Source organism: Hemitrygon akajei, chromosome 7 (genome assembly GCF_048418815.1).
Source record: "Hemitrygon akajei chromosome 7, sHemAka1.3, whole genome shotgun sequence".
Classification (NCBI taxonomy): domain Eukaryota; kingdom Metazoa; phylum Chordata; class Chondrichthyes; order Myliobatiformes; family Dasyatidae; genus Hemitrygon; species Hemitrygon akajei.
Genome location: NC_133130.1, coordinates 144,474,726 through 144,485,712, shown reverse-complemented (window position 1 = coordinate 144,485,712; position 10,987 = coordinate 144,474,726). Strand labels below are relative to the sequence as shown.

General features: G+C 42.8%; 1 protein-coding gene across 1 annotated transcript; it reads right to left on the bottom strand.

Moving 5' to 3' along the window:
• Positions 1-3,501: 3,501 nt before the first annotated feature.
• Positions 3,502-10,967, bottom strand: LOC140731018 (large ribosomal subunit protein uL11). The gene is made up of 7 exons (XM_073052193.1): positions 10,810-10,967; positions 7,893-7,966; positions 7,691-7,789; positions 4,951-5,032; positions 3,861-3,947; positions 3,652-3,764; positions 3,502-3,568 (listed from the first exon to the last, which is right to left on the bottom strand). Exons 1-7 carry the CDS (start codon positions 10,844-10,846, stop codon positions 3,563-3,565), a joined length of 498 nt encoding a protein of 165 aa, XP_072908294.1. The 5' UTR covers positions 10,847-10,967; the 3' UTR covers positions 3,502-3,562.
• Between the last annotated feature and the right edge of the window lie 20 nt (positions 10,968-10,987).

Genomic DNA, 10,987 nt, shown 5'->3' with positions numbered 1-10,987 from the left:
CTGTAAATGGTCACTGTAAATTGTACCTAGTTTGGGTAGGGAGTTGATGGGAATGTGAGGAACAAAGGGTTACAAGGAAAAGCAGTGGGTAGTAAGAGCTACACACACTAAATGCTGGAGGAACTCAGCAGGCCAGGCAACATCTTTGGAAAACAGTAGTCAATGTTTCGGGCCGAAACCCTTCAGCAGAATGTCGACTGTACTCATTTCCATGGATGCTGCCTGGCCTGCTGAGTTCCTCCAGCATTTTGTGTGTTGCTCGGATTTCCAGCATCCGCTGATTTTCTCGTTTATGAGTGGAGAATAAGATTACTTTGTGCTAAGAGATTTGATGAGCTGAAAAGGGCAAATAGGATAAAACCTCTGACCTAAACAGACAATGCAAGGATCTGACATTATCTTAACATCCACTTCTGGCCCTTTCTATTGACAAAGCTGTGCAGCCTCCCACTCCAAATCAGAGTGCCTCCTGTAGGCTTGCAGCTATTCTTCAATCTTTGCTGCCTGATGCCAAACACAGACATTATAGTGTTGAGCTCAGTTTCCCATTGTCAAATCCTACATAGTGGATTCCCCACAGCTTGCATGGGGCACATCTAGAGAACTAATTGTAGGTGATTTACAGTTGAGACATGCTCAGGAACTTCAACTGAGAAGCTCAACACTACTGGGAATCAATAGCAATCAAGCACACTAATGGTTCTTGGCTTTTGAAGGGGCCCAGAATCCACATGATTTGTACACAGCAGTCCTTGGTGAACAAATCTTCAGCGGGCAGCCTTGTGCGAGTGAAGAGGTAGTGAGATGACACTATGGTTGCAAACTTCTGAAAATCTGTGTGGCATGATGGTTGGTGGGGTCTTTTGAATATCTCAACACTTGCCAACAATTTATAATTAAGTGAAGCTGATGCATGGCAGCTGAGCCAAGTGAATGCACAGGCAGCTTGCGAGAGATCTGGAGCGTTTCAGTGTTCCAGATGACCAGATCTAGAGTCCTTCATTTGCAGCAGCTTGAGCATTATGTTTCAGTCAGTGGCGCATCTTTGAGGTACTGAACATTTGGGGAAAGTTGGTTACAGAGCTGCTTAAACACTAGACAAAAAGCGTCTGCATATAACCACCATGTATAGATGAAAGCTACGACAGTCATCTTCTAAGCTGATCTCGATCACTGACAATTTTCCCTTATATATTGTTCACATCTCAGCAGAGTGCAACACCACAAGACGGCAGTAATGCTAGGTGATTAATTAGATGGCATAGTTGCATTTGCAACCTACAGATGCTGCAAGGACATCAATGAACAGCTAAGGAAGCCAGAAAAGCCAAAGGACATAGTGCCAATGACATAGGGTAAGAGAGGTAAGCATTAAGCATTGCTTAGCAAGCTAGGAAAGGTCATAAAGCAAAATCTCAAAGGTTGTAATCTTGGCATTATTTCCAGTGCATATGCTAATAAAAACTAAAGAGCAGATATTCTCAAAGAGCACTTCTTTTGCAGCATTTGAGACCTGTGTAAAATGAACAGGCTGAGACCTACTTTCTTAGAAAAGTTTGCAACTGGAGAGGATTTAAACTTTCAGGGAGCTGTACACTAAAAAAAGTATCAAGTGAAATAAGTAGAAGTAAGTCAAATAAGCAAAAGGGATTAAAGTACTGAACAATTCTAAAACGAGCAAGTTATAAAACCTGAATGCTGGCAAAATAGCAAATAAATTAACAGCACATGAAAGAATATGCATGACAACAGACTGAGCAAAGCTGAGAGCTAAATTTCAGGTTACTCCACATTGGACAGGTAGAGAAGGAAAAGGGGTGGTTTAGAAAAAGGGAGATCTGTGCAGTGGTGAGGAATAATCCTGCTGTGACAGGTTAGGATTCATTTGGCCTGAGCAAGGGCAAGAAAATTAGTCAAGGGCAGAAAATATTAATTAGAATTACTTACAGGCTAACAAATAGATGTAATGTTGGGCACAGCAAGAATTAAGAAATTTAGATGTGTAACACACTAATTATGAGACAATCTACATTTAGATTTTTTTTAAAAATCAGCCAAATTGTAGAATTCATGGATTGTATGAGATACAATTCCAGATCAAATTGTTGAGGGATCTATTAGGTGAAAGGATATTTTGGATCCTTATTTTAAATAGCAACCTGTGCCTAATTCTGCCATTGTCTGTAACGAGTTTGTATGTTTCCCCTTGACCACATGGATTTCCTCTGGTTTCCTCCCACATTCCAAAGACAGACAAGCTAACTGGGCCAAGCTATCAGCCTTTATGGAAGACAAAGCCTGTTACGCATGATTCAAGAGTCATGCCAGTATAAGGAATTGAAAGTAACCCATTAGTAATACTGGAGTAATTGGCAACTTGAAAGCTGATGGATCCCAAGGAATGATTACCTACATTCCACAATTTGAAAAGATGTTCTGGTTATCTTCCAAGGCAGTGCTGGTTCTGTAAGTGTTAACTTCTTCACTGTAGCCTGAAACCTGTAATGAAGGCTGTATTTACAGAGCACCTGGCAAAGAACAGTATTAAGCAGCCTTTCATTGAGTCTGTGTTTCTTGTATTTACTGTGAATGCCTGAAAGAAAATGAATCTCAGGATTGTATACACTTTAAATTTACATTGAACTTTCAACATGCATTCGTTTAGAGCCAGTCATTTTGATTAAACTGCTAGGATATCATTAGAATAGATAAGGAAGTTCCAGTTGATATGGTGCCCTTGGATTTGCAAAAAGATTTTCAATGAGATCCAGGGACTGTACTCAAGCATTCTAGAAAAATTTCATTGAAATGCAAAATTCTTGAAGGATAGAGTAGTGGGGGGACATTCTCACAGATGTAGATACAATCATAAAGGTAGTACACTAGCATCTCTACTTAGGAGATTCAGCTGGTCATTGAAGACTGACAAATATCTACAGACAGAAAGAACTCTGACTTGTTTCACTCCTGGTATGGAAATTCCAAAGTACAAAAACACAAAAGGCTACAAAGTAGTAGACTTGGCTGGTTCCATCACAGGTGCAGCTTCCCCACCAAGGACATTCACAAGAGGCAATGCCTTAGAAATGTGGCATCTGTCACCCATTGTCACACTGCTCTCCTCAATGCTGCCACCAGGAGCTGGAAGACTTGGACCTCAGTGTTCAACAAAAGCTTCTTTCCCACTGCCATCAGGTTCTTAAACAGTCCTGAAAAGATTTAACTTTACTTCAGACTGTTTATTTCCTCCAACATGCACTGGTGCCATTAGTATATTTGCATTTGAGTGTGTTATTTATGTTTGACCATGCGACATGCTGCTGCAAAAAGCTTATTTCCATAGTATCTATACCCTGGGTATTTACACCCATGATAACAATAAACAGACGAGTTTGGAATTTGGTCAAAACAAGTTAAATTTCTACACCCAGGGCTAACAACAAATGTAAAAGTCTATATACTGGAATAGACACCAGAGGAATAAAGACAATTGAAATTAGAAACTTTATCTCAAAAGATTTTATTTCACTTTGCTGGGACACTGATACCTTGCACTTTCTCTTCATTCCTGTTGAAAATAAAACAAAATTTGTAAGCAACCTGGTACAGTATACACCAAAAATCAATTCAGCACAAGGTAATTAAACTTACAGTAGGACATTCAATACTGCCTTCATTGATGTCGTCAATGACACTGTGAGGATGTTTGCCATCAATGTTGCAACCGATGGACTGAGCAGTTCCAAGGATTTCCTTCACAGTTCCTGCAATAATTCAAAAACAACCTTCAACATTACTGCAGACACTTACAAGAGAAGAGCAGACGTCAGACACCATTCTGCACTGCAAACTGTACCCACCTGAAAGGTCTCTCGCTAGAGAACGATGCCTCATCTGCCGGGCAATATTAACCACCTCATCAAAGGTGATGCTGCCAGTGTGTTTAACTAGAAAAAAAAAGTGTAGTTAAAAATCAGTAAGTAACATGGAGCCTCTTCACAATCTGTTAAGTCACCAGCAGAAACAAATTTCAAAGCTTAACCAACAGACTGCCTAGATCTCCAGTTAAGAATTTGCAGCTCCATCTTACATCATATGCTTAAGAAAAGTTAAAGTCAGTGGTTACTTCTTCACTGTTAACCAGCAAATGTTTATGCAAGGTGCAACACACTGTCCTAATCCCCATCCACAACCCAGCCTGAATGGGCCACGGTAACTATTTCCCACAGCCAAAGAGCCACCACTTGGCATAACATTCGGACAATTGAGGAAAAGGATATGTGAAAACCAAGGCCTCAGTCCTACAATAAAACTCCTGCTCTACAGGCATTAGTGAAAGTGATCCCTGCCCCCCTTTATACTGCTGAGAGTTAAATTACTTTGAATAGGCAATTCAAGGCAAATTAAGATACCTGAACAGTGAGATCTCATTTGCTTCCTTTGGGCAGACCATGTCATTCACACATGCAACAAAGTAACATTGAAATAGGCACACTATTCTGAGCTCTCATACAGGAAGAAATAACCAGGCATTGATTAAATAATTCAAGAATGTGTTCAGATTCCTTGAGGAAATGCACCATCCTCACCAACACGTGAATCACTCAAAGCAGAGAAGATGCATTCACAATGGTAGTGAAACAGAGGCCATACATTGGAATCATACTAAACTCATGTATGTGCGATGAAAGGAGCTCCCATCACAAACTGCCCACCTGCCCAATAAAGAACCACATGTTCTATCTATGGGCTTGAATGAAGCAGACAGCACACTAATACCACCATTTAGAGCATAAGCAGGGAGCTCCATGACCAATGGTCTTGCACAGTACTAACAATAAGTACCTTGAGGAAATCCACATGGCCAAGCTTTCTCCCCCCACAAATTGAAATCAAAACATCAATTTTTTTCACTGGAAACTTTTACTTCCACACTGCATCGGAACTTACTATTCTTTTGCTTCTTTCTGTCCCTGGGCGGTTCTTTCAGAGCTTTGATGATCAGGGCGGAAGCCGATGGGACAACCTGAATCTTTAAATGAAACACAGCCATCAATACCAGATACAACAGTGAAAGCGACATACCATTTTTAAAAATCAGCTCCAACAACCCACTCATTTCCCAGAAGTATTTAAAACCCCAGAAAAGCCACTCCCAGAATGAACAAGAGATTTCAGTAACACTGCAAACCTCCAGCTGCTTCCAGAATTGAAGGGAACAGTGGCTAGAAATGCAGAAAACTCATCCCACTTCAGTTGACACCAGCAACAGAAAAGCTTAACTTATTGCTCAGGGCACATTACCCAGGAAGGAAAGCACAAGTGGGTTCCACCAGTAAAACATCTTACTTTTTACTTAGCCACATCACAAAACAGGCCCAATGAGCCACTCCACCCAGGAACCCACCTATTTCTAACCACAAGAGAAGTTACAATGACCGATTAACCTACTAACCAGTGCATCTTTGAGGAAACCCACCCACAAGAGAAGAACGTACAAACTTCTTACAGCATAGAAATGAACTCCACCACAGTGTCGTGCAAACCAGCATGCTACCACAGCATTTTATTGAGAAGTATGTTCCTGAAAAGGGTGCTCTCCAAAGAACTTGGACAAGGGACCAGGCTTGACAGCACTCTTAACAGTAACTAAACAGTTAATCTTACCACTGCATGTGGAGCAATCTATCTAGGCAAATGCAATGACTCCCTGTGGGGATTGGTATTGGACAAGTTGGATGAGCTGCAGCTGCTCAGCATTAAGATTAAGAGGTGTCAGGGCTGCTTCCTGGGCAGAATAGAAGGTCTAAACCATGGCTGGGACCAGTAGCAGATGCTGCATGTGTTGACAGACCATCTGGATTCTAGTCTCTATTCCTAACCCCTACTGCTTGGTCATTCTTTTGTGTAATAGCCACCAGTGAGCTTGTCAGGATAGAAAAATCTCCACAAGGAAACAGCGTTCAGCCAAAGTAAGGTAGACAGCAATTTCCATCAGTGGCCATTACAGAAATGTGGTTGAAGGGTGGAGATGACTGAGAATTAAATATCAGGTAATATGGAAAGATAGGCAGGAAGGTAAGGGAGGTGGGGTAGCACCTGTAATTAAGGACAAGATCAGAGCAATATTGAGAGATGATATAAGATCTAAGGAGCAGCAATTGAATCAATGTGCACAGAGAAAGGGAAAGATTCACTGGGATGTGCCTAAATGTCACTGACTAATAACATTACAATGCCAATAATCCAATAAATATCTGCTGCATACAATAATGGAATAACAGTTGTCATGAGGGACTTTAACTCGCACATTGATCAAGGCAATCAAATCGGCCAAGGAACACTTCAGAACTTCATAAACTAAACCTGATAGTGTGCTTCCAGAGCAAGTTACTGAATCTACAAGGGTAAATGCTATCTTAGATCTGATCCTGTGCAATGAGAAGTAAAATTCTTGTAGTTGGAAAGAATGATCATAGTATGATTGAATTTTCTTATATAATAGTGGGTTCAATAGTTTAATCCAAAACCAGTCTATACTGCCCAAAAGAAACTACAATGGGATGAGGGAGGATTTGACTAGTGTAGACTTGGAACACAGGCTATATGGTGGGACAGCTGAGGAACAGTGGAAGACAAACATGGACAAGTGGAGGGGGAGCCAACCTTGGATAACTAAGGTAATAAAGGAAGGCATCAAACTAAAACACTATGCACACAAAGTATAGGGAAAAGGCAGGTAGGTAAACTGAGTCGGTAGCCAGATCAGCATGATCTTACTAAATGGAGCAGATGTTGCCACTGCCCAAGAATGGCTTATACAGATGAGGGTGCATCCCTGAGCACATTTTTTGCCAACACCAGCTCCCAGGGGCAGGTTCTGCCCAATGCTTCAATGGTTCACTCTACAGAAATCTCTGCAGTGTTTTATTGCTGTAGGAGCACCAGTGCAGGGCTGCAGTGTGATTCAGATCACCTTCACGGCAGTGCATTCATCCAGTGAATGTACATGAAGTGCAAGGCCACACGGATTTTGACTCAAGACCAAGAGGGCAATGACCAACAAGTTCACTGCACAGAATCATTAATGGGGTACCCATGTACACAAAATACTTAAGTGTCTAGTTGCCACTGGACCATTGGGTTACGATGGCAGTAATCAGGACACATTTAGTACAATAAATAACCACCTTTCTCAGTGGAATATTCTGCAAGAACCATCACCCATTTATCAACATGGCACTGTCTGCCCCAGTAATGTGGGACAATTTAAAAAGCATATTTGTAAAATATCTTTCTACAAATTCATATCTGTAAAAGGCATGAACCTAATATGTTCTACTTCCAGCAAAACAGAAAACCCACAAGGCAAGGACAGAAAAAGAATGGCACAATCTACATGGAGCCAACTCGGAGGTCTAAAAACAGCTTTCCCCAATAATATTACACACCTGGTGCTTTCCTCTCTCCACCCATATGGCCTGATTTTGTAGCAGAAAAGACCAACTTGGGTAGGTAACAATAGGAAATACCACATTAGTAACCACACCCTACTCTCACTCTGTTGTTCTATACCTCTAACATTTGTGATCCAAGAGACTACTGTAGTTTTATCTGCAGTTAATGAACTAAAATTACAGCACTCTTACAAAACTAAATAAGCATGAGTGCAGACACCTCAGCTCCTTACCTGTGCCTGTCGGTTCTGGATGGTCAGCTGGATTGTGATACGAAGGCCTTTCCAGTCACCTGTAGCCTTGGCAATGTCATCACCCACTTTCTTGGGAGACTATATGGGAGCAGGAGCAAATTTTTTTTTTAATTGAGGGAGTCTTGAACCACATAGAATTGTATAAAAGCCATACTGAAAGGGAAGAGATGTGGAGACTCACCAGACCCAATGGACCAATCTTGGGAGCCAAAGCAGAAGTTGCACCAACTTCACCACCCGTACATCTGAGGTACACTATGGAGACAAAAGACAGACATGTCTTACAAAACAATATAACCACTGCAATTCATCTGCTATTCACAGATTGTCTGTTTTGCTGCATTTTGCAGATGGAGGGGTTTAGGGTAACATGTTTGCTGGGCCATCCAAGGGACTGATTCTAACCAGCAGTCCATTATACTGCAATGAGATTTCAATTCTCTCATTTAAGTGGAACTGTGCCATGCTCCCACAGCCATAAATTAACCAAGGACCAGAAGGCAGAAGCAGCCCACAAGGGTTGCTGTTGGCTGGGCCAGGGCACAGCTGAGATGTGGGGCTCAGGACTGTTCTCTGGCCGTCATAATGACACTGGTAACAATTGGCAGCATCTTTCACGTGATGAGACCCCTCCAGATCCCACAGTCCCTCATCACCACCTTCTCGATGTAGGATCCATGCCACCAGAAATGGCCTGTACTTAACATTCCAGTTGTGATGCAAACCTGACTCCCACCTCCCAAACTGTGGCAAGCAGCCTTAAAATCCTCAATCAGGTGAATAACACTACACTCCCTTCAAAGATAGAGCACCCAGAACCGAACATGATATTCCAAATAGAATCACAGATTCTCCTTGTGTTGTAATCAAATCTTTATAAGAAAAAGAAAGCCCTTAACCCCAAATGGAGTCATCGGGACACCGTTGTGACAGAGGTTTTTTTTAGCAGGCTCTCGTTTTTACGAGGCCAAGTTGCTAGCTCGACCCTCAACCCAGCTTTCCAGATGGAAAGCGTGCAAGGGAGCCGGCTGGATTTGAACTCAGGAGCCTTCGCTCCGAAGTCCAGCGCTGATGCCACTACACCACCAGCCAGCTAATCCTTGTGAGAACCAACTAAATATTTGCCTTCCTACTTACATTTTGTAAATTGGCATGCAGGTAAATCAACTTTGCCAGGACAGGTGCTTCTGAGCACCAACTCCTTTCAGTCTGCGCCATTTAAAAAAAATGCTTCAACCCTTTTCCCAATACAGTATTGACAGATTATGGAAGAACTAGATTCTCAGCACCTATCCATACAGCAACCCATTAAGCATAGAATCGCAACCCAAATATGACCCAAACGTTCTTTTTGCCCTGTCTGTTAATCAATGGACGGCACGGGATCATCGCAGTTAGGCAACGCGTTATAGCGCCGGCTCTAAAATTAATCAGGGTTCAACTCCTGCAGCTGTCTTCAAGGAGTTTGTACATTCTCCCCTTGACTGCATGGGTCCCCCCACATACAGGTTCGTGTGAGTACGCTGTGGCCATGTCGTGTTGATGCCAGCAACAAGGTGACATTTGCAGGCTGCCTCCAGCACAGCTAATGGACGTGCTGGTCACTGATGCAAATCCATGTGGATTCGTGCCCAACACCACATTTATTGTGTGCTTCTTCCCCTCTGCCATCAGATTTCTGAACGGGCATTGAACCCATGAACACTACCTCACTACTTTTTTACTTCCATTTTTGTATTACTTGTTTAATTTAGCTACTTTATATAACTACTGTAATTCACAATTTTTCTGTTATGCATTGTCCTTGCTGCAACAAGAACAAGCTTCATGCACCTGTGGCGATATTAAATCTGGTTCTTATCTAATCGTTGTGGGTTAAGTCCGAAATCACCTGAAAGTTCAAATACAAATCAACTAGTTCTGAGTTGCCACAACCACACACAAAATTTCTCATCACTTATTGCTTAAGCCTTTTTATCTACTTTATCTAAAATCCTATTATCTTATAACTAACCTTATATAATTATAATGACTAGTGAGTTCTCCCTTCAGCTGCAAACTGTCACTGACGGCATACGTCAAATGGAATTAGATACAGAACACCAGGACTTGCCCCAGTGACACTTTCTAAACCAAGATACAGTGCAACTTGAAAGAAAAATTAGCAAGACATTACAACTTGTACCAATGTCCTGATGCAAGGTCTTGACCAGATATGGTGACCTCCACCAGACGTTGCTGGACCGCTGAGTTCCTCCAGAAGTTGCTGGCTGCCTGTTACAATGGCTACTGTTCTCACACAACGATCTTTGCACCATTAGGCTGTTTCGGCGCTTGTCATTGCTTCTATTGTTGGGTTTATTGTTACACAATGTTTACCGATTATCGTGATATTCATGTGAGCCAGGAATTTCATTGTATCGTGGCATATAAACTAATCTAAACACCACTCTCATGAGATGGCCCTCCATTATTTTACTGAAAGTAACCCTTAAACCTCGCAGTAACGCCAGGATGTGTGAAAAGACATGAACGCCACTTCATGTGGGCTAAATTGACCAAACACGAGAAAATCTGCAAATGCTGGAAATCCAAGCCACAGACAAAATGTTGGAGGAACTCAACAGGCCAGACAGCGTCTGTCGAAAAAGAGTAAACAGTCAACATATCGGGCCGAGACCCTTCTTCAGAAGTGGCTCTGAATAGAGATTTCTGGCCATCAGGGGAATTCCGGGCACAGAAAACACAGCGAGGAGGACATAACTTCAAAGCAGGCTCGAACTGCCCGTTCTTCTTCCAAATAATAAGGATCCCTTGTGGCGATACAGGGTGGCCGTTCACCCGCTTCCTGACCGGTGCCCGCGTCCGTCTCCGGGTGGACCACTATCAGACATCGGTCATGGACACGCATCCCGGGTACGGGACAGTCAGTCGTGAGAAGTCTGACCGGGTAGGGACCACTAGCAGTTACGGGCAAACCGGTTTCAAGACTCCCGCACCCCTCCGGACACGTGCCCAGGAAACACGCGGGCGGCCCAGGGCCCGGCGGGGCCTAAACTCCCCAGGCATAGCCGCCGCCTCCCTCAAACCAGACTCACCGATCTTAACTTCGTTGGGGTCGAATTTAGGAGGCATCGCGCTGGCTTTGACCTACAGAGGCGCACGGTTTAGGTGTCGGATGAACCCGGGTTCGGGACGACCGAAAATTAGTTGCACCGTCACCGACGCGAAAGCGAAGAGGAAACTGTAATCTCGCGCTTGCATTTATACAGGGGC

What these genes read in the sequence shown, in the direction of transcription:
- LOC140731018 (XM_073052193.1), bottom strand. Translation starts at nt 10,846, where the DNA reads ATGCCTCCTAAATTCGACCCCAACGAAGTTAAGATCG. An exon ending in CCCCAACGAAGTTAAGATCG is followed by an intron (nt 7,967 to 10,809) that starts GTGAGTCTGGTT and finishes TTGTCTCCATAG; the next exon opens with TGTACCTCAGATGTACGGGT. An exon ending in AGATTGGTCCATTGGGTCTG is followed by an intron (nt 7,790 to 7,892) that starts GTGAGTCTCCAC and finishes GCTCCCATATAG; the next exon opens with TCTCCCAAGAAAGTGGGTGA.